The sequence below is a fragment of the Arvicola amphibius genome, chromosome 10 (assembly GCF_903992535.2).
Source record: "Arvicola amphibius chromosome 10, mArvAmp1.2, whole genome shotgun sequence".
Lineage (NCBI taxonomy): Eukaryota > Metazoa > Chordata > Mammalia > Rodentia > Cricetidae > Arvicola > Arvicola amphibius.
Window position 1 is genome coordinate 112243948 of NC_052056.1, and position 25898 is coordinate 112269845.

At 46.5% G+C, this 25898-nt stretch overlaps 2 protein-coding genes across 4 annotated transcripts in view; both read left to right on the forward strand.

Annotated features, from left to right (window-relative positions):
- The first annotated feature begins 1341 nt into the window (after positions 1–1341).
- Positions 1342–1677, forward strand: LOC119824194 (SRA stem-loop-interacting RNA-binding protein, mitochondrial-like). The gene has a single exon (XM_038344338.1). The coding sequence runs from the start codon at positions 1342–1344 to the stop codon at positions 1675–1677; it is 336 nt and encodes a 111-aa protein (XP_038200266.1).
- A 7101-nt stretch (positions 1678–8778) lies between these two features.
- Cers4 (ceramide synthase 4) overlaps positions 8779–25898 on the forward strand; it is a 34885-nt gene continuing 17765 nt past the window's right edge. The window contains exon 1 of one of the 3 annotated variants that reach the window (XM_038345753.2): positions 8779–8877. The gene's annotated coding sequence lies outside the window, so the exon portion shown is untranslated. Of the gene's footprint in view, positions 8878–9096; positions 9515–25898 lie in introns of those variants that run through there. The other 2 variants (XM_038345751.2, XM_038345752.2) reach the window with 2 other exon arrangements.

Here is a 25898-nt window from a genome sequence, read left to right on the forward strand (position 1 = left end):
TGCTTGATCCCTTGAATCCACAGGGCGGGCAGAGAGAACTGATCCCTGCAAGTTGTCCTCTGACCTCCACTTGTGCCCCATGCCATGAACACACACATATGCAGATGAATTAAATAAACAAATTGCATAATAACAGTTATAAAAAAAACCCAAACACACCCACCCACCTAGATTGATAGGTCTTAGGTAATAACACCCTCTGCCCCATCCCATGTGTACACACATGAATACACACATACAACTTGTGCTGAGGCTGTAGGTAAGGCAATTAACTAGCACAGCCTTGGGCTCTGAGCCCAGCATGGAGCTGGACAACTCCCGTGTGTGTGTGTGTGTGTGTGTGTGTGTGTGTGTGTGTGTCCGTGCTCCTTGCATAAATACGAAAAAAAAAGACAACAACCAAAAATCACACAAAGCCTTCCAGGAAAAGACTACAGATTGTTTTTTTTTTTTTTAAGCACAGAGGTGACCAAAATGTAAATTGAAACAAGTTAATAAAGCCTCTGATATTAGAACTGTTTGATAGCAGTAGGGACCTTTGTGGGAAACCTTTGGCATACTGTTCAGAGTCATGTCTTTTTCAGCCTCTCTGGATAACTTCACTCATAAACATTTAATTCAGGAGACAAGCTCATTGGTTTGGAAACTTCTATAATAGATAATCCATTTGCTGTCACCTGGGTTAGAAGCAACATGGGGGTCATTAAGTGAAGATCCTTTTAGGTGTGACATTTGTGATATTATGGAGCTATAAGAAAGGACAAGCTGTGTAGGAGCCTAGGGAGATGGCTCAGTTGGTAAAAGTTTGCCCGAGAAGAGTGAGGATGTGAGTTTGATACCCAGAACCTTTATCATAAAAGCCAAGCACAGAGATGCATGTTTGTGATCCTACCTCTGTAATGCTGGGGACCTGGGTACAGGCAGAGCCCTGGGGCTTGTTGGCTAATCAGCTTGGCTTAATGAGCAACCCTATCTTAAAACAACAAAACGAAACCCAAGTTAGATGGAATGTGGGGAATGACAGCTGAAATTAACCTCTGTTCTTCACAAACATGTACGTACCCACACCCACACATTCATGATCTCCCCTTTCCACACATATACAAGACGGCCAGGTACAGTGATATCTGCCTGCAATCCCAGCAGTAAGGAGTCTGAGGCAGGAAGATGGTGAGTTCCAGGCCATCCTGGGCTCCACAGCAACACTATCTTAGACAAATAAACCAAAGGACAGTGGTAAGAAGTGCCAGCCTGGGATAGCTTAAAAACCCTGGGAGCTGATCATTTTAAATAGTCACATTAATGACTACAAGAAAGAAAGAGGGTCATTCAGTTTTTAACATGGCAGCCTCTGTCATGAGTTGGGCAATGGCGTTTCGTGCGCGTGCTGGTCAGCATGTTGCTTTTGTTAGAAAAATTCCTTGGACCGTGGCGTCGAGTGAGCTGAGAGAACATTTTGTTCAGTTTGGCCATATAAAAAGGTGCAATGTACCTTTTGACAGAGAGACTGGCTTTCACAGAGGCATGGGTTGGGCTCAGTTTTCTTCACAGGAAGAACTTCAGAATGCACTACAACAGGAAAATCATAGTATTGATGGAGTAAAGATCTATGTTCAAGCTCAGAAACCAAAGGTTTTGCAAGGGACTCAAACATCTGATGAAGAGAAAGACTTCTGAGATCATTATTATACTAACCATTAATAAATATAACTGAGAAAAAAAGAAAGAGAAAAAGAAAGAAGAAGGGAAGGAAGGAAGAAGAAAGGAAGGAAGGAAAGATGGAAGGAAGGAAGGAAGGAAGGAAGGAAGGAAGGAAGGAAGGAAGGAAGGACAAGAATAACAAACCAATCCAAACACTAAGAAATATTTACTTCCAAGGATCCAAGTGTCACTTGAAATTTGGGAAGTTCTAGTGGAATCCCTACACGTTGCTGGGGAAACTGAGGTTCTTTCTTGAGCTTCTAGTCTTGTTAATAAAAGAATTTGAAAACAACTCAGAAAAAAACACAATGTCAATTTTATTAGAGCTTAAAATAAGATGTAGATCTTGTTTTGCCATGTTTGGCTGATAACCCTGGGAGGCCTGCTCTTTTCTGAAGGGCAACAGAGGGGCGGGGGATGGAATGATGGTCAAGTCCAGAAAGAGTAAGAGAGAAAATCATGCCAGCATGGAGGTCGGCCACACTGCAGACAAGTACCTCATGTGAGGGAGGGAGTGTTAGGGAAAGAGTAACACTCAAAGCGTTATGGAAAGCCTGCTTGAAAAAGAGATACAAAGAAAAAAAGTTAAACCTTTTTTTAGTAATTCAGAAAAGCAGACCAATTTAGGAGGCTGCAGGACCAGAGCTATATAGGAGACATCACAGAGTGTAGGGATTCTGGGAAGACAGGCACATCTTCTCACTTAGGAACAATTAGTCCTCCTGTTTCTTTAGTATGGCATAAGGTGGATGTACCTCTTTGAGGGGTATCCTTAGCCAGGTTATTGATGCACCCACCTGGAATGTTGGACCTCCACTCAGGCCAGAGATTCTATTCTCTGGTCTAGAAGGAAATAGTTTTCCCCTAGTTGGGTTTTAATGCTATTTTAAAACTGAAGACCTGTGTAGATGGCTCATTCAGTAAAGTACTTGTGCAAGCATGAAGACCTGAGTTTGAATCCCACAGTGATGTTCATTTTATAATCCCAGGGCTGGAAGTGGAGTTAAGGTCTTAGGGACTCTCTAATCAATACACCTAGCCAAAATAGTGGGCTCCAGGTGTAGTGGGAGATTCTAAAAAGTGGAGATCAATAAAAAAGATAACCAATGTTTACATCTATGTTGTCGGAAAATGCTCTTGTACATTGTAAAGATTTGTCATTCATATTAATTTAATAAGACACCAATTGGCCAGTAGTCAGGTAGAAAGTACAGGTTGGGTGATCAGACTAAGAGATTTCTGGGAGAGGAAAGGCAAAGAGTCAGTCACCAGCCAGAGCAAAGGAAGTAAAATGAGAGAGAATGCCTTACTGGGAAAAGGTACTAAGTCACATGGCTAAACATAGAAAAGAATTATGGGTTAATTTAACTTGTAAGAGCTAGTTAAAAATAAGCCTGAGCTAATTAATAGGTCAAACAGTTTATAATTAATATAAACCTCTATGTGTTTCTTTAAGACTGAACAGCTGTGAGAACAGGCAGGACAGAAACTTTCATCTGTAATCCAGCATTTATATGCGGTACACACACATATATACATAAACACACATACAAACACATGCACACATACAGACATATATACACATACACATAAACATACAAACATATACACTCATACATATATACTCATACACATATAAACATATACACATACACATAACACAAACATATATACATACACACATACAAATATACACACACATATATAAACACATACACATACACACATATAAACATACACACATACAAACATATACATGCATAGATGCACACATATCCATAATACAAATGTATACACACATGCAAACATATACACACAAAACATATATACACATACACACAAACATATATAAAAACATACACACACAAAAATATACATATACACACATACAGATATATATATATACATTCAAACACATGTGAACATACAACACATATCCACACACATACAAACATACAATTATACAATATGCAAACATATATACACATACACACAAACCTATATAAACACACACATACAAACATATATACATACATGCAAACATACACATACACACACATACAAACATATACACACAAAAAATAAACACATTGACACACCAACACGAGTTCCTAGAAATATTAAGCTAAAAAAGGTTCAGGGCTCTGAAAAAGTTAAAAATAGAATTAATATGTGTTAATAATTTTGACTATAAATGTCCCTCCAAAGCTCACCTGTTTCATGTGGTAAAGGCTTAGGCCCCAGAGAAGCAGGCAATGAGTCATGAGGGCTCTGACTTCAATGGATGAATCCACTGATGGGTTAATAGCTTAATGGATAGGTAAGCATCTTAGAAGCATCGGAACCCCTCTATCTTCTCTCTCTCTCCTTCCCTCCTCTACTCTGAACTCAGCTATAAAATGGGAATTTTAAAGGACCCTTGTTGTAGGACATGACTTGGCCATGACCCTTCCTATCTTGGGCTGTGACTTCATTTAGTCATTGAAACAGTCATGGGTCCTGGCCTGGCAGGAGGCCTTGCCATTGTGAACTTGTTATCCAACTCTCTTGGGGCCATGTGCCAGCTGACTCTGGGAAAACTGGACAGGTTTTCCCAGGGAAGATGAAGAGACGTCTAGCACTCAGCGTTTGCTATGCTGAATAAGAAGACTGAGGCACAGTAGGAGAGGGTATGGAGAAGGCAAGAAGGAAGAAATGAAAGCAGGCTGCAGGATCTCTAAGGTGAGTGCCAAGGCAGGATTCCACACCACTTTCCACAATGGGGAGGTTCAAGTCAAAGGTCTTTTCTCAGAGGTCCTCAGATGAACAGACAAGCACATACATACATACATACAGAGATACACAGAAATACACACCGATGGAGACACACATACACAGAAGCATATAAAGACACATACACAGGTACACACCAACGTACACACACTTACAGAAGCACACAAATGCACAGAAACAGAGACAGAAATACACACTTACAGAAGCACACAAATGCACAGAAACAGAGACAGAAATACATAGAAACAGAAACAAAAATATACAGAAATACAGCAGACATGCAGAAATAGATACAGAGAAACACACATACCAATTCGAACACACAAATACACAGACAGGCATACACACAGGAACACACACACATGCACAGAGATAGACACATACACACACAGAAACACTCAGACACAGCAGAGCAACCCACAGAGGAAACCAACACACAAAGTTACCTACCCAGTCCTGAAGACAAATGTCCCCAGGGACAGACACACCCTCACAATTACACAAAGTAGCACACAGGATCAGGCAGCAGGCAGACAACCAGGAGGGAGTTTCCCACCATTGTCTAGCCTGCAGCAGCTCTCTTTGCATAAGGCCCTGGTCCAGGCTGTTTTTGGCACTGGGATGGATGGGGTTGGAAGTGGGCACTCTCTAGGGAGGCCAAGGATGTAGAAAAAGAGAACCAGGAAAGAGAAGACTGTTGAGGGAGGGGACAGGCAAGGTGGGTCACTGACTAACGTGGGTGAAAGGATGAAGAAAGGGGCAGCAGAAGTACCTTCTAGGCAGAGGAAGCCGTTCACAATCCTCTGCATTCCATTCTTCCTGTGCTGACCCCTACTCAGGCCAAGTAGAAACAGTGTGGTCCCACACCTCTAGAAATCTGCAGCTCCCTCCTTCAAGACCAGCATGGTTATTTTCCTTTCCAAAGATGGGAATCAATAGGTTTAGAGAAGCTGTGTCAGCATTCAAAATCACACAACATAAAGATAACCCGCTGATCTTTAACAGAAATCCCTCTAGGGACAAAGAACCACCCCGTACCCACCCACTGCTAGTTCCCGTAGAGAAGAGGAATCTTGCTTGGCAAAGGTGATGCCAGGGAGAACAGGTGTGGGAATAGCTGTGCGATCAGCCTTCAGCCCTCCTGGCTGCTATGCTGGGCTTTAGCCATACCCCTGTACGCCACTCCCATCCTTACAGAGCAGGGCCTGAGGGACAGGCAGAAAGAGTGGGTGATGGAGCATGGCAGGGGCCTAGGAAAGACCTGACGGAAAGGGTTAATCCTGCAAGCCGATCTCGGGCCAGGAGGCTCTAGTTTATAGGATTATCACAGCTGTTACCAGAACAAATGCTCGCAAACCTGCCAGAGTGATGGTATATGTTTGTAATCTCAGCTGTTCCCAGACATGCATGTGGCTGAGTAGTAGAACCGCCAGTTGAGGATGAGTTTATTCTTTATTATATTTACCTATATGTGCGGTGGCACTCATGTGGGAGGTCAGAGGACAACTTGTGTAAGTCCATTGTTTTCCTACCATGTGTGTCCCAGCATTGAACTCGATTTATTAGCTGGGCAACAATCACATTTATCCAATGATACATCTCACTTGCCCAACTAATTTTTATTTTTAAGATGTGGTCTCATGTAGTTAAGACTGGTCTTGAACTCATGATGGGTGTCTAGAAGATGATCTTACACTCCTGGTCTTCCTGATTCTACCTCCTGAGTGCTATTATGACAAGCGCATGCCACTACAACTGGCCTGAAAATGACATTTACAAAAAGTCCTGGGGTCATGCATATGTAGTGCCTGTTATTCCAGCACTTGGAAGGTGGCGGCAGAAGACTCATGAGTTTGAGGCCAGCTTGGCCTATATAGAGAAACTCTGTCTTGAGAAGAAGAAGGGGGAAAAAGGAAGAGAGAAAGAAAAGAAAATGACCAGGAGGGAGCAGCAAGGCTCTAGGTTCTGTTTCTAGCAGCTCTGGGTTTCATCTCTAGCAAAACACACACACGCACACACACACACACACACACACACACACACAAACACCAGGTATAATGGTGTAATCCTGTACCTGTAATCTTAGCACAGCCTAGACTATATAACTCCCCTCCATCAACAAAAGAAGAAAACAAAGTAATCAGAAACCTGTTGAGTAAAGTAACATATGGGTTGGGGAGATGGCCCCGTGGTTAAAGCACTTGATGTACACAGTATAAGGACCTGAGCTCGGATCTCCAGAGCCAGTGTATGATGCCCAACTGCAACTCCAGTTCTGGAAGGTGAAGACAGGGGATCCTCAGAGCAAGTTAGCTAGCAAGGCTAGCCACATTGGCCCACTCTGGGAGTTGTTAAGAGACCCTGCCTCAATGAATAAGGTGGAAGAATGAGCAAAGATATTCCTGACATCAACTTTGGCCTTTCATAGGCACACACACTCGTGCACAGGCACTCACACACGGTACATGTCCGCACATGCAAAAAACGTGCACACCCATATACAGACAAAAAAATAGAAAAATAAAACAACATGCGTTCTTACCGTGTTGGAGGGCAGCTTACTCACTACACTCAAGTCCAAGTATGTACAAGAAGATACCACAGTGGGGGCTCAGAGTCTGCCCTGGGTTCCAATATCCAGCAGGCATCTCTGGAACTCAGGTTCATGTCTGCAAGCAATACCGTAAGGACCCTGTGGTGACTCCAGGTCCCAAGATGGTCATCACCCTTCTCAAGGTCCTTTGTTTCATGCCATGTGTAATCTTGTTTATCACAGGAAGCAACATAATTAGGGGCTGATGAGATGGGTCAGGTAGGCAAAGCACTTGCTGCTAAGTCTGATGACCTGAGTTTCAGTCCCTGGAACCCACATGGTTCTCAGAACTGACTCTTGCTAGCTGCCTTCTGACCCCCACATATAAACTGTGCCCCCACAAATAAATTAATAAATATAAAAAGAAATTGAAGTATCGTAGTCACAGATTTTAGAGGTCATGACAATGTCAAATTGTCCTGACCAGTTTTATGCCAACTTGGCACAAGCTATGGTCATCAGAGAAAGGAGCTTCAGTTGAGGAAATGCCTCTACGGGATCCAGTTCTAAAGCATTTTCTTAATTAGTGCCCCTCACGAATGGAGCAATCCCTGGACTGGTTGTTCCAGGTTCCATAAGAAAGCAGGCTGAGCAAGCCATGGAGAGCAAGCCAGTAAGCAGCATCCTTCCATGGGCTCTACATCAGCTCTTGCCTGCAGTGTCCTGTCCTGTTTGAACTCCTGTCCTGGCTTCCTTAAATGATGAACTACAATGTAGAAGTATAAGTCAAATAAACCCTTTTCTCCCCAAATTGCTTTTGGCTTTGGTGTCTCATAGCAGCAATAGAACCCCTAACAAAGACAGTGATCATTTTTTTAATTACTATTGTGCTTAGCCCAGGCTTCACGGGTCCAGGGTCCAGCGTCCAATCTACAAGCCTGGCCACAATGAGCCCAAAGTCTGGAGAAGATCAATACAGGTGTCTGCTTCAGTCCCTTCTCTGGAGGCTGTAATGTTCAATCACAGTTATCAGCTTTGGGAGAGAGACCTGTGGATATGCCTGAGTGTCCTCTTTAGATGAAGGTGGGAAGACCTGTCCAGTGCGGCGCACTGGTCCGTGCCTGGGATCCTAGAGTATATAAAAAGGGGATGGACAGCTAAGCACCAGCATTCATCGCTGTTTCTTGACTGCAGATGGAGTGTGATCAGATGCCCCAGTCTCCTGCCCCTCGGTGATAGATGCACATCTTGGAACTGTTAGCCTTCCTTCCTAAATTGATTTTGTCAGAGTGTTTTATTGCAGCAACAGAAAAGTAATTACATAGAGGGGAAGAGGGGAGCAGCCTAGAGTTGTTTCCCGTGTCCTGTACTCATCAGTTCCCTCTATCAGATGAGGCTCACATGGATGGGAAGATCATAAAGGGTGTGAAAGTCTGTCTGTGAGTGTTGGGGTGGGGGTGGGGCAGTAATGGGATACAGCTCAGTGGGAGAGCGCTTTCCAATTGTGTTAGAAGTTCAGGCCTGTGGAAGAATCCAAGCCTCTTTCGCTGAACCTACCAGTGCGTCCGAAAAACAGGACGCAGGCGGACGTGCAAGCTGGAGCATCACAGAGATCTAGGACTGGGAAGCGGGAACCAGAAGTTGACCAGCTGAAGCGGTAGTCTGAGAGAGCGCCCAGCAGGCGGTGCTGGGTTAAAAGGTCAGAGATAAGGTCGTGCAGAAACCAACAGCTTGATTGGAGTAAGTCCAGGTGCCCAGAAAGGCTGGAGCTGGGGCGGGCCTGACAAAGCCGGCCTGGGGCGGGGGACCAGACCTTGGAAGCAAGAGGAAGAGCCTGAAAGCGGGTTTGGAGCGCTGCGAGGCTGTGCCGGGTAGAGTGCCAAGTGGAGTTGGGGGCGGGTCCTGGAGGCGCCGGGGTGGGGGCTGAGGGCGGGGTTTGGAAGCTCTGGGCAGCGGGTCATAGACTGGGGCGGAGCCTGGCTTCTCAAGACATGGTCGGCTGGAGGCGGGGTACGGGGCTAGGGGCTGAGGGCAGGGTCTGGAGGCGGCCGAGGATTGTGGGGCGGGCTTTAGGAAGGGGCCTGGTGGTGTAAGGGCGAGGCCAGGACGTGGGTTGGGCAGTTTAGGGCACTGGGGTCTTAGACCCAGCGGTTTGCGCACATCGGGAGGTGAGCGCACTGGGCCAGTGCCCACTGAAGTCACGCCCCTCCTCCGCCCAGACCACGCCCAAGCCCCCACCAAACTCCTCCCCGAGGCCCCATTGGGCTCTATTTCCTCCCCTGTGGGTGGAGGCTCTGTGGCAAGCACAATCCCTCGGTCCAGCGCCGTCAGCCGCGTGTCTACGGCATCTTCGGGTTTGCTGATTTCCACCCCACCTGGGCCTCCACACATCCGCTTGCACCCCAGGTAAGCAAGTGCCCCTCTCCAGGGGCGCCGGCCTAGAAGCAACCCTCGCAGCGACCTCCAGTCTCGCCTCCCAGGCCAAGACCAGCCGGACTCGGCCCCAAGGTAGGGTCAATGAGCTCCCTATCATTCCGTCCCCTAGGTACTTCTCAGGGTTTCCCAGCAGGTCGGGGGCTCGGGCTACCTTTTCCAGAGAGTTTTGGGCCCCCGAGGGCGAAGGTGAAGGTGGATGTGACTGGAAAATGCGCGGGAGCGAAGAGGGGCTATCGTGGCCCCGTGTTGCGGGGAATCCGGATGTATGAACGGGCGCTGCGTCACAGGAGTGTCTGTCACCGGAGAAGCGGTGCTGAGCTCCTGCTGGGTGCCACGGACCGGGCGATGGCCGTAGACACAGCAGGGCATTGTCTGGGAGCCGCGTAGACCGGCCCCTGAGAAACGTCTTTAACAGGATTGCAACGTTTCAGCTGGTGCCAGGAGCGGTGTAGAGCACACATCCTAATACTGGAGGTAGAGGGTTAGATTGTCGTGAGAGAGCCCCTGAGTGTGTGAGGGAAAGGGCCTACCGCAGCACCTGCTGTGGAGTGCTCTCTGGACCCGGGCAACAATATCCCGGGAAAGGCCCAGGTTGGTGTGTTTGCAGATCACAAAAGAGGCTGACGTATCACAAGTGTATACAGGGAAGAAAGAAGGTAGGGAGTGGTTGACAAGGGATTGGAAGACAATGAGGAGCCCACAATTCCATTCTCATGGCTGTGGATAGGAGGGATGCTTAAGCCAGCAAGCAGCAACCATCCGATTGCATCTTGAGAGGAAGAACCTGCAGCCAATATGTGGGGGAAGGTTGAAAGGACCTGGGCAGAGGCAGCTGGCAGGACCTCCGATGGAAAGTGTGTGAAGACATGAGAAGTTAGAAATTCTTTATTTCCTCCCAGAAGAACTGTGTTTCATGCATGTTTGGGAGTTGGCCACGAGGGAAGGCCTGTGTGGAGACAGCACCGGGCTGAGGAGAGAATGGAAGGGGCCTTATTATTCTTTCTCTAGAACTAGGTTGAATCTAGGGCCTCATGCGAGGGGGGCACGCCACCACAGAAACACTTTGGTTGCTTCCTTCCTTTATATGTGTGTGGTCACATGTGGTGTAGATGTGCGTGTGTGTACGTGTGTACGAGCTCAAGTGTGTGGAGGCCAGAGGTTGACTTCTTATGCATCATCCCTCAATTGCCTTCCACCCTATTTTCTGAGACAGGGTCTCCTACTGAACCATGAGCTTGCTGTTTCGGCAAAACAAGCCACCTGCCTCTTCCCTCCTCCCCGCTTCCCACCGGGGCTACAGGCACATATCACAATGCCCATTTTTTTTTCTGTGGGTGCTGGGAATCTGAACTCAGGTTCATCTGCTTGCATAGCCAGCACTTCACCCACCGAGCTGTCACCTACCTAGCCCTTACGTTTCGCTTTGAGACAAGAGTCTCACTAACTTGTTCATTCTGTTGGCCTGGCAGGCCTTGAACTTTCAGTCCTCCGACCTCAGTTTGTCAAGTAACTGGGTTGACGGATGAACCATAGACTTGGGCATGGAGGGGCCCTTTAGTTCTGGGATGGGGGCCAGAAAGAAGAGTGTCGCGGTAAGAGGAGGCTTGTAGGACCCAGCCTGGCTTGCAAAATCCTGGGATATGGAGACACAGGGCTCCCCAAGACTGCAGTCTGAGCTTAGCCAAGGCTCTAGGCACCAGCGTGACCTCTGCTGGAATGAGCTGAACCCGTTGTCTGGCTGGAGTGCTGGAGAAGAGGAATCTTAGACTGGGAAGTTGCCTTGGAAGCTCACTAGCCTGTACAGCTGGCCTTTCCCAGCCATAGCTGCTCTTTGGGTGGAGTTCCCAGAGCATCGCTCAGCCTGCCTTGAGTCCAGCCAGGTCACAGGGAATATTGGGGATCTTTTTTGCCTCCCTTCTCACTTCACTCACTCCCAAAGGGGAGTGTTTCTAGGAGTCAAGGAGCGAAGGGGCAATAGATATAAGTTGAGAGCCCGTGCCCGTGGGAAAGGGTTCCAACTTTCTGCTTGCCAGTCTGGGAAATGGGTCTGCGATATCTTTCTCTGAGAGCCCTCTGCAGCAGATAGTGCTTGACAAATCTTAGTGCCTTTACACCCCTGAGGTCCTGGAAGTGGCCTCCACGCTCCACTCTGAGATAAGAAGAACACTATCCCCCTCCAAACCCAAGGCCATTGGCATAGTGCCTGGGAGCCAGTGATCTTTTGGCGAAGGAGCCTCTGGGCTTACGAAAGATGAAAAGGAGAGTGAACAAAGGTCTCTTCCTCCCACTTCTGGGATGACACAAGAAATTATTGCAGCGGGGATGCTCCCTTGTGATCTGGGTGCCCCAGGCTGCCTCATTCTACTGCCTGGGCTTGTATCTGTTTCCCATTTGGGTGCTGCAGCCCTCAGGCTAGCAGGTTTACCTCATTTTCCCCAGCTGTAAAATGGGAATGATACCACTTAAACACCCTATATAGTTAAAGAGCCAAGGACAATTCCTGGCTAGTAATCAGTGCCTGATGAAACCAGCCCGTTATGGTGCAGAGTTCATGCCTCAGGGCAGAACCAAGTACAGTAGCATGACCTGACCCAGGTAGAGTCAGAGAAGGCATCCTGAGTGGGTGGCAGTGATTCAAGCTAAGGAAGGATAGCTGTGTTCACTGGACAGAGGAGCAGCGTTGCAAAATAAAGTTTCAGGAGGTACAAGGCTTTAAGCATACTGCTGGGTGCTTGGAGGAGTAATTAGCAGAGGTATGAAAGGATTTTGAGATCCTTGGGGAATGGAGAGGTTGATCATTGGTAAGAGCGCTTGTTTTTGCTTGCAGAGGACCTGCATTCAGATCCCAGCACCCCCATCAGGTGGCTCACAACCATCTGATATAACTTTAACTCTAGCTACAGGGAATTTGATGCTCTCTTCTGCCCTCTTTGGGTCTCTCTCTCTCTCTCTCTCTCTCTCTCTCAAAACAAACCAAAAAACCTTGAGGTCTGGAGGATAACAGGATGATTAGACCTCAATGGGGAATTTAGAGACTATTCTGACTCCAGAGAACAGACTGCTGGGTGTGTATGATGCTTATGAGGGCAGGAGCCAGGAGACGGGAATAGAGGTGACTAATCTGGTTCAAGTGATGAGACTGTATCAAATGGAGGTTTGGATGGGTGAGAATTCAGTGGACCTTGGATGGACTAGGTAGGCTGGGGCAGCCATTGATATGTGTGGCTGGCATGAGGGGAACAGGGCTCAGCAATCTGTTTATCTGTTTCTGGTATTTGCCTCTTATCATACCTCCGGATTAGCGGACTGGTGGAGGAGTGGCCAAGCCCAAACTTTGGAGGAAGAAGATGGGAGCTGGCTGGAAGAGAGGGCAGGGAGTAGGTGGGAGCCAAGAGCCAAAGGCGCTATGGGTTAAGTAAAGAGGACGGCTGGCCAGCAATATGGTGAACTACTGGGTAAAGGCCCCTGCTACTAAGCCCGATGACCTGAGGCTGATGTCCAGAATCCGTATGGTGGAAGGAGAGAACCAACTCTTGCAAGTTGTCCTCTGACTTTCACATAGGCACGATGGCACTTGTGTAACCACCTCCACACACCCACATGAAGAAATAAAATTAAGAAAAAGGCTGAGTGGTGCTGGAGACCTGGGTCAAGGCAGAACTCTTGCCTAGCGTGTGTGAAGGCCTGGGTAACATCCCCAGCACTACAAAAATAAATACTTTAATTAAAATATAAATAAGAAACTGTCTCTGAATGCCCTGCTTGGGTAATTCATGGACAGGAATCTTCCTTTCATATGTACCTGTCCTTTTATAGCATTTTTACATTACTCATAGTGGGTCCCCCCCCTTGTGTGTGTATGTGTAGAACTTGTAGGAGTCAGGTTTTTTTCTACCATGTGCGTCTCAGTGACTGAATTGAGTCATTTGGTGGCAAGTGCCTTTACCTGAGAAGCCATCCTCCCTCCTCCTTCAGACGTTCTCTAGGTCCTCTTTGGTCCCTTTCTAATAGGCCACCTCAGACTCAGAGTAGCTCTTGTCAGAGGAACGTAAAGAAGCCTGTCTCTTCCCTCAGTCTGGACTCTGTATCTTTCTAGTGTGATGATGTTATATGTCCCAGAGTGGCTAGCACTCAGCTCCTTTTGGGCTCCCGAAGCCATATTTTGGTCTAAGGTTCCATGACTGTCTAAAAAGGGATTTTTCTCTCTTAGTCACATCCTGGTGTCCCCATTTGTCCTGTTTTTGGCTTTATCTCCCTCCCACCACTGCTTGTGTTATTTGTACCCAAATCTATATTGGGTGGTATTGGGAAACCTGTGTTCTTGAGGGTAGGGACAGGAAAAAGGATGAGGCCTAAACCAGATAGTTATGTGGAGGAAGAACACTCCAGGCAGAGGGATGAGCAGGTGCAAAGGTCCCGAGGCCACCACAAGCTTGGTATGTGCTGGAGACACAGCAAGGAGGCTGGTGAGAGAGAGAGAGAGAGAGAGAGAGAGAGAGAGAGAGAGAGAGAGAGAGAGAGAGAGAGAGAGAACGCAAACTAAGAGGAGCAGGCAAAGATCCTGAAGGTTCTCAAGGACCTGAAGACCAACCACAGAAGACCCTTGGAAGATCCTTATCCCAGAGAGGATGGGTGGGTAGATAGAACTTTTTGCTTTGTAATTCTGTTCTATATGTGTCTTGATGAACTCAAAAAAAGAGGAAGACAGGACTACACCTCTCCCCGCCCCCTCAACCAGGGCAATACATCTTCCCTTTGCACATGGTGAGGTTGCCCAGGGAAACTTCCTATAGGGGTCCAGATTTCCTTCTTGCCCAGGGGTAGAGAGAAGGAATTACCCAGGGGTTGATAAAGGCCAGGCAATACATAGAGCAGAGTAGCAGGTAAGAGGAGCCTGAAGACGCAAAAATGCTGAGCCTGGAGGAGAAGCCCAGCACATGTGTTCTGAGGATACGGCAGCTACTGAGCAGTGGCTACTCTCTTCCCAGGGAGTGGAGATTAAACTTGTGCCCTCTCCCTGTACCCTTCACCTGGGCAAGAGCTGGTGCCTAGCTCTTGGCACCCTCCCCACTCCTACCACAGACTGAGGCATCATCTGCTCTGACTTCACTGAGCATATTTCGATCTGAATTGCTGGGGGTTAAAAAAAAACTGAGATCCAAAACTAATTAATTTCGAGGCAGAATCTCACAATGTAACCCTAGCTGCCCTGGAACTCTTTATGTAGACCAGGCTGGCCTTTAATTCACAGACATCCCTAGTGGTGGCTTTAAAGGTGTGTGTCACCATGAGTCTTTCCTGAGTTTGGATAGTATGCTAGGCAGTTGTTCTCTGTCCCTGTCCAAATCGGTGGCACATACTCTTTGAACCTGGTTCTGCTCTATAATGTGGCAGGTGTAATGGACTTACTTCTGGGTTGGAGGCAGAGGGCCTGGACTTCTGGGAGATGACAGGGGACACAGACAATGACAGAGGCAAGAGATGCAGGTCTCAGGCTGAGAGATTGTCGAGAACAGTTCTGTGTGGATGGCTGACCCTTGCTCTCACTTCTAAACAGTGTTCCCTCTCTTGTGGCCATGTCACTGTCTCTGTTTCTCAAATCCAGTGCATGGCCCTGCTTCAGGGTCTTTAGACTGGCTGTTGACTCCGGCTAGAATGTCCTGTTTCTCTTCTTTGTCTCCTGCACTTAAGATGTTGCCTTCTCAAGGAGTTTTTATTGACCTGTGTTTGTCTGTCCTCTTGTTTTCCTTTCCCCTCTTTCTTTATTCTTCCCTTTCATCCCTTCCCTCTCTTCTTTGTGTGTGTGCGCGTCTCTGCGAGCACAGGAGGAGGACAAACTCAAGTGTCCTTCCTCAGGAGCCATCATCTTTCCTGAGACTGGGCCTCTCACTGGGACCTGGTGCTTGCCAATTAGGCTAGGTTGGCTGGCCAGCAAGCCCCAGGAATCTTCCTTTGTTTTTGCTTCCCAAGTTCTGGGATCACAAGTGCACACCCCTTGGCCTGGCTTTCTTTTTAAAAAGTGCTTTCTGGAGATGAAACTCAGGCCTTTCTGCTTGTGGCCTACACTTTATTGAGAAGCCATTTCCTCTGACCTAGGCCTTTCAAAATGCAGCCTCTGGGTTCCTCTGGATCCCTCTTCACATTCTCCTCCAGGCCTTATTCTCTCCTCAGGACTAGGTGCTGGCTGATACAATGAAACAAACTGATTAACAACAACCAAAAATACTATGTATCTCTCCCCCAACAAAAAAATACTCTGTATCTCTCCCCCCGCCTTTTAAACACAGGAACTCCCGAGTTAGCTATATTGTCTACCCAGTTCCCTGTGGAGATTCCCAAGTGTAGCTCAGTTTCTGGTGCATGGCAGATACCAAAAAAAAAAAAAAAAAAAATGATAACAGGCATCCAGGTACTTGTGGATACAGCCTAAGTAGAGATCAGGCTGAATGTTAACATGAGGCTCAATTTGGGTAGAGTTTTGTAAGACAGGTAATCTCACCTTCTGGGTCTCAGCTTTCTACTTCCTCCTTTATGATCTTGAGTGATCCTGTGCCTCAGTTTCCCCAGCAATCTACAAGATGATAGAAGCAACCAGTCCTCAATGGACAGCTCAGCTGTGGCTTCCTGGAGACGTAGGTAGAGGCCAGAAGAACCTAGGGATGAGTCTTATTTAGTTAGAGATTCCTGGACCTCACATCCAGAAGCAGAGCATTTAAGATTTTTTTCTTTGTTTTCTTTTTTCCAGAAGCAGTCTGAGGATGAGGTGATTTCCTTTATTTTGGTTGGTGTAGGCCTCTCTGGGAGGTACATTTTGAGCTGAGGCTGGATTTGGAGCGGGCAAAAGACACTGTTAGGGTTCTCAACCTTCCTAGTGCTCTGACCCATTAATACAGTTTCTCATGTACTGGTGACCCCCCCACCATAAAATTATTTCACTGCTGCTTCAGAACTGTGATTTTGCTACTGTTATGAATTGTGATGTAAATAGCTGATGTATGATCCCTTTGGGGGTCAAGACCCACAAGTTGAGGATTACCGCTCTAGAGGAACAGAACTTATAGAAAGAATATATGTTACAAAGGGGATTTATTAGGTAGGCTTGCATAATGTACACCGGGCAGTCCAATAGTGGCTACCTGCACACTGGAGTGGGTGAAAACGCAGTAGTTTCTCCATCCTAGAGGTTGGGTGGCTCAGTTGTCCTAATTTGTCACTGAAGGCCTGAAGGACTCTTTGGAGAGTCTTCAGTCCACAATAGAAAGTCAAAGGAGATAGGTTCTAGTGCTGTATAGGATGGTGGCAGCGGTAACATCAACAACATAGATGCACACACCAGCAGCCAGTGAAGACAAGTAGGCAAAAGAAGTCCCGTTTTCTTCCCAGACCTCTTTATATCTAGGCTTCCACCAGAAGATGCTGCACACACTGCAGGAGGGTCCTTTCCCTTTAGTTAATTCTCTCAGGGGATACCTTCAACTGATCCTTAGAGGCACCTCTCTTAGCTGATTCCATAATCTGATCAAGTTGACAACCAAGATTAGCCATTAAGGTAGGAATTGGTGCATTTACTACCTTCTTAGCCCTATTCTAGGGGAAGAGACGGGTGCCTGGGCAACTAGTTGCAAGGCAGAGAAATCCTAGCCCAGCAGAGGCACTGCAGTCCCCGAAGTGATGACTCCCTCGAGCCAGTGTGGGAATTCTGGAGGGTTCTTGGAAGCAATTGCAGGCAGTTTCTCACCTACAAGCTCAGCTGGGTCTCAGTGGGAGTGGTGGCTGGAGGACTCGCTGGAGGGAGCAGCCCAGCCAAGACCTGGCATCATAGGTTGGCCCAGCGTGCTGTTTCTGAAGTTTGAATGGATCCTTGGAATCTGTGGACCTAGAGTGAGAGCACTCTAGGACATTGCATTGGCAGTAGGTGAGTCCATTTGTAATATGAATACTTATTCCATGTGGCTTCTTGGTTCTAACATAGAGAATTTAACCAAGAACTGTTGGGCTGGGGATACAGCTCAGTTGGTAGAGGGCTTGCCTAGTATACATAAAGCCCTGGGTTCAACTCCAAGCAGGGTGGTGCATGCCCCTGTCTCAGCATTCAGAATATGAGGGCAGGATGAGAAGTTCAAGATCACATTTGGCTGTATAGAGAGCCCTCAGAGTCAAGGAGATTAGTGGGGCTGGGTGGAGTGGTAGGAAGGGCTAGGTAACTATGGAGACCTTAATTGACAGGCCAGGAGCCATAAGAAGCCCTCAGGTTCATGATCAGAAGAGAAAGGTTTAAGCTGTGAGCTGAGGGCCAGAGTGGATGCCTTCTTTCTTGCTGCTACCATCAGTATCACACCCCTGAACCTTTAAGGCTGTGATATTTTCACTGGGGATTCACTTTTTGAGCTATATCATTGGTAAGGACCCTCAGTCCACCCATTCAAGCTAAAAGAAAGAGACATGTTCTCTGTGCCCACTGCTGTTCCTGTCTCCACAGGGTATTGTCACAAAGCCTATGACATCTGGAGGGCCACCTACAGATTGGTGTCCTTCACTGCAACTCTCCTCTCTGCTTCCTTCCCTTGGTACAGGGTCAGAGGTAGCATGGATGCTGTTATATTTTTAGAACACGACAAGCCTGGGATTGGAGAGATGGCTCACTTGTTAAGAGCGGATGCGGTTCCTATGACAGATCTGCCTCCCAGCACCTCTCCGTTGGCTCACAACCCCTGGAACTTCAGTTCCGGGGAATCTGATGCCTTCTTCTGACCTTTTTCATGCACTTGCATTTTTGTGTACATAACCACACATAGACATATATATGTACATATAATTAAAAGTGAAACAAAAAGTAGCAACCGCCCCAGGCATGGTATCACAGGCCTTCTATCCCAGGTACTTTGGAGCCAGAGGCAGGAGGATTGTAAACCCAAGGCTAGCCTAGGAAATTCAGCGAAACAACTTCTTAAAATAAGCAATAAAAGAGGCTGGGAATATAGCTCAGTGACAGAACACCTGCCTAGCACCTCCCAGTGAGGGCTTGGAGGTATGGCTCAGTGCTAGGATGTTTGTCTAGAACCAATGCGGTTATGGGTTCTAGTACACACACACACACACACACACACACACACACACACACACACAAATCTAAAACCAAATCAAACAAGATTACAGCAGTAGCCACTTGCTACCTTCTCTTGAATCAGCAGCGCCAGGATGGAGCTTGATTTTGATTTACTGTGTTTGTTTTTATGGCCACGTTGCTCTCCTTGCACAGATGCTGGTTTGCTAAGGGAGGAAGGGAAAGTCTCTTTTGAAAATAAACAACAGTCATGTGACTTTAATGACCTAGAAGTACCCTAGGACATTTGGCAGTAGGTGAGTCCATTTGTAATATGAATACTTATTCCATGTGGCTTCTGGTTCTAACATAGAGAATTTAACCAAGAACTGTTGGGCTGGGGATACAGCTTAGTTGGTAGAGGGCTTGCCTAGTATACATAAAGCCCTGGGTTCAACTCCAAGCAGAGTGGTGCATGCCCCTGTCTCAGCATTCAGAATATGAGGGCAGGATGAGAAGTTCAAGATCACATTTGGCTGTATAGAGAGGATAGTCTGGGATCCAGGAGACCCTATTTCAAAACAAACAAAAGCTCCCCAACCCTCCCCCCAAGCCCCAATAATAGCAAAACTTTTAAACAAACAGACAAACCAACAAGCAAGCAAACAAACCCAAACTCTCAAAAACTTAGAAACTAGGTGTGATGGTGCATGTCTTGGAAGAATGGGGCAAGAGGATGGCAAGTTTGAAGGCATGCACGAATGTGCGCGCACATGCACACACACACAGACACACACATGCATGCATGGATGCACATACGCTTGGGAGTAGGGAAGAGTGAGGAAGATAATATGAGAAAAGGGGGTCTCTGAGATGGCTCATTGAGTAAAAGTGCTTGCTGCTCATCCTGAAGATCTGAGTTTGATACCTGGGCACACTCAACACTGTAGAAGGAGAGAACTAACTCCTCAAGGCTGTCCTTTGATCTCCACACGCACACGTGGCATGTATCCATGCATAAATGCACAATAAATAAATTATAAATAATTGATCAAATAAATAATTGAAAAACAGAATTCGTTCTGGGATGTAGCCACGTGGTAAAGTGCTTGCTTAGCACACAGCCCTGGTTCCATGCCCACCCCACCCCAAAGGTATACAGTATATAGTAATCACATAAACGGGCAACACAGGCTCCCGTTATCCTTGTGTTAGTCTGCTTTCTGCTAGGTGTGCTTTGCCTGAGACTTCCAGAAGTTCCAGTTTATGACTGGGTGGGTATTTGGCACTCTTGTTCTTGAAGGTTGGGTAGATGGTAGAGTCTAGGCCCAGCATCCATGAGTAGAAAAGAAAGGAAGTGTAGTGGGGGGATGGCTTAGGGGGACATGTCTGCACAAGAAATGACGAGGCAGTGTTGGATGTGTGAATTAGGCCTTGACAGGGAAATCTGGAAATTCATGGTGTGATGTGCTGAACATCGCTTCTGAGTGGGTGAGCTTCCTCAAGGTCAGTGACAACAGATCAAAGACTAGCCTGATTTGAGGACAGAGGAAGAAGACAGCCTGGATTGGAGCTGGGAGTAGCTGAGAGGTGGTGAGTGAGAAGGCCGAGGTTCTTGGAAGCGGGCATAAATAGATGCCCTGTTAAGGGCCATAAACCCTGGGCAAGGAATCTGGTGAAAGGTGAGGCCCTTAGTGTAGGGAGGAAACGTGGAGAAGTGTACTTACTTTCCAGCTGGCTGTGGTGGTACACATGTTATCACAGCGCTCAAGAGGCTGAGGCAGGAGGAAATCAGCCTTGAGGCCACAGAGACCCCCCTCTCAAAACAAAGAAATGGCCATTGAGATAGCTCAGCAGGTAAAGCAGTTTGCTGCCAGGCCTGACAATCTGAGCTTGGTCCCCAGAGTCCACACGGTGGAAGAGAATGGGTTCTTACAGATTGTCCTCTGACCACCACCTAAGTGTTGTGGCCCAAATGCTGAGTGCCAATAAACAAACAAACAAACAAATAAATTAGTAAAAACAATCAGTCAGCCAAACCAACCAAACAAACCTTTGTTTCTTTTCTTATTTCTTTAAAAGTTAATTTTGTTTGCTATTATTTGTGTGGTTGCACACACACATAGACATGTGGAGCTCAGAAGTAAACACTGGGTATTTTCCTCATGTTTCCCACCTCCCCCCTTTTTTTTTTACTTGATCTCTCATGCTGCCACACCTGGCTGTTATGAGGGCGCTGTTTAGCAGAGGCTGCCTTTGAAGTTCTTCTTTTTTATATATATTTATTTATTATGTACCGCCCCCCCCGTGTCTGCATTCGGTGCGCTGGCACCCAGTTCGCGAGATTCAGGCAAGGGGCAGGAGGTTAAAATACACAAACACATACAGACAGAGACACGGGTCATCCTTGAATTCCCCAAGAATGCCCCCTTCATTGTGTTCAGGGACAGATTATATAGATATAGCCATGCCCCAGCCAAACCCACCAGAAACCACTCTCCTGTCATCAGGAACTCCTGAAGGTCTCGTGCTCAGAGTAGCTGTAGGCACTCAGATCAGGGGATGACAAGAAATTCAGGATCTGGGGTCTCACTGCTCCCAACAATTATGTATACAATATTCTGTCTGTGTGTATGTCTGCAGGCCAGAAGAGGGCACCGGACCTCATTACAGATGGTTGTGAGCCACCATGTGGTTGCTGGGAATTGAACTCAGGACCTTTGGAAGAGCAGGCAATGCTCTTAACCACTGAACCATCTCTCCAGCCCCAACTTTGAACTTCTTAACCTCCTGCTTCTATCTACTGGTTTCAGAACTATAGCCTGTTTCTTAGGAGAACCTGGGTAACATGGACCTCACAGGCCCCCAGTAAGGATTTACATGAGATGGACCAGGCACTGGGTCAATGCTCTCAAGAGTTCTTTTTCCCTCTCCCAATCATGCACATGTAAAGATCAAAGGACAACCATTGCCTTCCGTGACCAAGGCGGGATGTGGGATGACTATGTCAGGCTAGGTGAGCCATGAGTTTCCCCAGAATGTTCCGTCTTAATGAAGCAGTGCTGAGGTTGTAGACACCTACTCACACTCTTGGCTTTATAGGGATACGGGGAATCCAAACCCAAGGGCTACGTTGCAGTAAGAGCTTTACCCATTGAGCCATCTCCCAACCTTTTAATATATATATACATATATATATATATGTATATATATATTAAGATTTCCTTTTTTGAGACAGGTTTTCATGTGACTAAGGCTGGTTTCTACATTTCTGATTCTCCTGCCTCTACATCCCCAGTTCTGGATAACAAGTCACCACCTTGGCTGGATTTGTTTAGCACTGGGGATGGAACCATTATTTTATGCATGCTAGGCGAGAGCTGTACCAACTGAGCCACATCCGCTTGGCCATCCCCCCACCCCCGTCCTCTAGTCTTCTAGTCCTATGTACATGTATGAGAGAGCTGTTCGACATTGTCCTAGAAGTTGCTCAGGCTGTGTACATTTTTAGTTTTTCTTTTTTTTTAAATTTTATTGTGTTTGGGTGCAAGTATGCCATAGCCTTCTCTCTAGCAGAATTTTCAGTTTTTCTCCTTTCATCATGTGAGTCCTAGGGGGTTGAACTCAGGGCTTCAGACTTGACAGCAAGCACTTTCACCTGCAGAGATACCTTGATGGTCCCTATACATTCTTTTTTTTTTTTTTTTTTTTTTTTTTTTTTTTTTTTTTTTTTTTTTTTGTTTTTCGAGACAGGGTTTCTCTGTGGCTTTAGAGCCTGTCTTGGAACTAGCTCTTGTAGACCAGGCTGGTCTCGAACTCACAGAGATCCGCCTGTCTCTGCCTCCCGAGTGCTGGGATTAAAGGCGTGCGCCACCATCGCCCGGCTTCCCTATACATTCTTAAATAATGGTAAACGATGTAAAACATAAAATGGGCCTCCCCCCCTTCCCTGCCCTCTCTCTATTTCTCCTCTCCTCTTCCTTCCCTTTTCTCCCTTTTTAGGAGTCAGGGTCTTGCTGTGTAGCTAATGCTAGCCTGTAACTCATGATTTTCCTGCTTCAGCCTCCTGAGTGCTGGATTACAGGCATATGAATCTTCATTTGGCTCATTTCTGGCTCTGGCCATTGTCTAGAGCAGTCCTGTCTGGTACCATGTTGTGTGATGATCATCATTGGCAGGCATAGTGTCTGCCAGTCATATGTGGCAGTGAATGTGTATATATGCATATATAGCTGGTAAGACTGAGGAACTAAGTGTGTGTGTGTATTCTCACAAGTGTGGTGTTTGTGCACATGCCTGTGGAGGTCAGAGGTCAGCTTCAAGTGAAGTCCTTTATTCTGCATTTTTTTTTTTTTTTTTTTGAGACAAGGTCTTTCACTGAACCTGGAGCTTACCAATTTGGCAAGATTGACCAGCTGGCTAGCCAGGAGATATGCTTGCTTCTGATCTCCAGGGCAAAAATTACAGATGCATTCTGTCATGCCCAAGTATTCTGTGACTTCTGGGAAGTGTGTGTGTGTGTGTGTGTGTGTGTGTGTGTGTGTGTTATTGGGGATGGAACTTCAAGCCTGGAGTGTGGCAAGCAAGCAAGAGCTCTGCAGCTGAGCTATCCAAGCCCTCAGGACAAATTGGTCTATTAGCTTTGTGCTTTTGGGAGGCTGAGGCAGTAAGACTGAGAGTTTGAAACCATCATGGCCTCCATAATAAATTTCAGACTAACCAGGGCTAAGTTGCAAGACTCTATCTCAAAGTAATTAATTAACTAAATTTTTAAAAACTGCACAAGTACTAGAATTTCTAGGTATTTATTATTATTATTATTATTATTATTATTATTATTATTATTATTGATGCTGGCAATTGATCCCAGGGCTTCCTGTGTATTAAGCAAGTGCTCACATTTAGCCTTGCCCCAGCTCATTACTAGTGGATTCCAGGTGGGTTCTTTACTACTGGACTCATTCTTTAGTTCAGTTTCTTCTGGAACTTGCCAGTCTCCTGCCTCAGCTTCCCTTTTAGCTCTATTTTCTGGCATGCTCACCCAACCCAGGTAGTGTTTTTATATTTTGCCTGAAACATATCACTAGCATCTGTGAGTCTGATGAGGCTGCCTCTGTCATTACCCCAAACTGAACTGTGTTGGTGGTTTTCCATTACATAAATTAGAAATGGGGCCATGAGTGTCTTCTTGCATTTTGCTTTGTTTTCTTAATTCTTTGATCTGCCCACACCAGACAGTATAACTTACTCTTCTCTCCTGTCATCTCTGCCTAACTTTGGGTAATTTTTGTTAATCAGAGCAAATAATCTGGTTGGACTACCTTAGCCACTTTAACCGTTTTAAGTGCACAGCTTGGCATTTCTAATTTATTCACATAGCTGTGCCCCAGTTTACAGAATGTTTTCATCTTGCACAATTCAAGCAGTAATCATTAAACATTAACTTCTCAGTTCTCCCTCTTCCTTGCCAAGCTCCGGCAACCTCTAGTCCATGTGTGTGTGTGTCTGTGTACACATGTGCATATACATGCATGGATAGGTCAGAAGTTGACATCAGGCATCATGTGTCTTCCTCAATTGTTCTTCTAGTTTTCAACACAGGGTCTCACACTCTCACACTGAACCTAGAGCTCACAGATTCAGCTAGATTGGCTGGCCAGCAGGCCCTAGGGACCCTGTCTTTCCACTTCTCCAGGGCTGGGATAACAGATGTATGTTGGCATACCTGATTTTCTTATTTGGGTACTGGGGATACCCTTCAGGCCCTCATTTTTAAAAACAATTTATTTATTTTTATTTTGTGTACATTGATGTTTTGCCTGCATGTATGTCTGTGTGAGGTGTCAGATTTTGGAGTTACAGTCTTGAGCTCAGGCCCTCATTTTTGCATAGTAAACTCTTTACCCACTGAGCCATGTCCCCAGGCCTCTGTCCTTTTGACTGCTCCAGGGACCTCCTGTCGTTGGAATCATGGCAGTGTTTGCCTTGTCTTCTTTCACTCACTTAAAAGCCTCCAAGGTTCATCCAAGCCGCAACTTTCTCCCCCTCCTCAATTTTCCTGTGGCATCTTAGAGTGGGGAACCCTAAGATTTCTGACCAAGTGCTGCATGTCAAGATTGCTTCTACTAGGAGAGAAGGAGGGGCTCCAAAGAGACACAAGAGCATTTCATGGGAGGAATGAAGATGCTCATTATCATGACTGAGCAGTGATGTCATGGGTTTTGATACATGTCAAAGTACATCAGAGTGTGCTGGGAGTGGTAGTGCATGCCCGTAATCTCTCAACATTTGGAAGGTAGAGGCAGGAGAAGCAGGAGCTTATGGGTAGTCACAGTTACATAGTGGGTTTGCTGTCGTCTGGGCTATACTGAGACCTTTTCTCACCCCCTCTTCCAAAATAATGTGTGTGTTTGTGTATATAACCACAAATTTTAAGCACAAACTTATTGTGCTTTCTTTTTGGTATTTCAAGACAGAGTTTCTCTGTGTAGCCCTGGCTGTCCTGGCATTCTCTCTGTAGACTAGGCTACTCTAGAACTCAGAGACAGCCTGCCTCTGCTCCCTGAGTGCTGGGATTAAAGGAGTGCGCCACCACCACCCTCGTGTTTTTCTGTTTTATTTCTTTCCTTTCCTCTTCCTTTCCTTCTCCTTCCTCCTTTTTGCCCCTTCCCAGGGCATCGCATTGTAGCTTAGGCTTGCCCGAAACTTACCATCCTCTTGACTTAATTACTCCCAAGTACTGGGATGACAGACCTGCCCATCACATCCGGCTGTGCCTGAATGACCCTGCTCTCACATACCATGATGCTGGGACCCCTGGAGAAACGCTAATGTGTGGGGACCCAGCCCCAGCCATGTTCATTCCAAGCCTCATGGAAGTGGCGGTGGGGTGAGGCGGTGGTGGTGTGTGCTTGGAGTGCTGACTTTTAAGTAGGGGTGTTAGGTTTCCAGATTTGTGTTAACTTCGAAGGTGGAAAGGTTTGTTTTGGGCTCTCAGTTTCAGAGGTTGTAGTCCCTGGCTTGTGATGAGGCAGAGCAGGCTGCTCACCTTATGGGGTCCAGAGAAGATGGATGAAGGGGAGAAAGGAGGACAGAAGTGAAGAGACAGGGAGAGAGAGATATGGAGGAGAGAGGGAGGGAGAAGAGGCAGAGAGGAAAGAGGAGGAGGAGGGAGGGAGATATCTATCTATCTATCTATCTATCTATCTATCTATCTATCTATATCTATCTATCATCTATCTATCATCTATCTATCTATCTATCTATCTATCTATCTATCTATCTATCTATCTATCTATCTATCTATCTATCTATCTATCGAGAGAGCTAGCCCCTTCACCAGTGACCTGCTTCTTTGTTGCCACATCTAGGTTTTCATTGCTCTCAGTAGCACATTAAGCTGCGAATCCATCA

Excerpts from the sequence above, each read along its gene's own strand:
- LOC119824194 (XM_038344338.1), top strand. The coding sequence starts at position 1,342 with ATGGCAGCCTCTGTCATGAGTTGGGCAATGGCGTTTCGTGCGCGTGCT.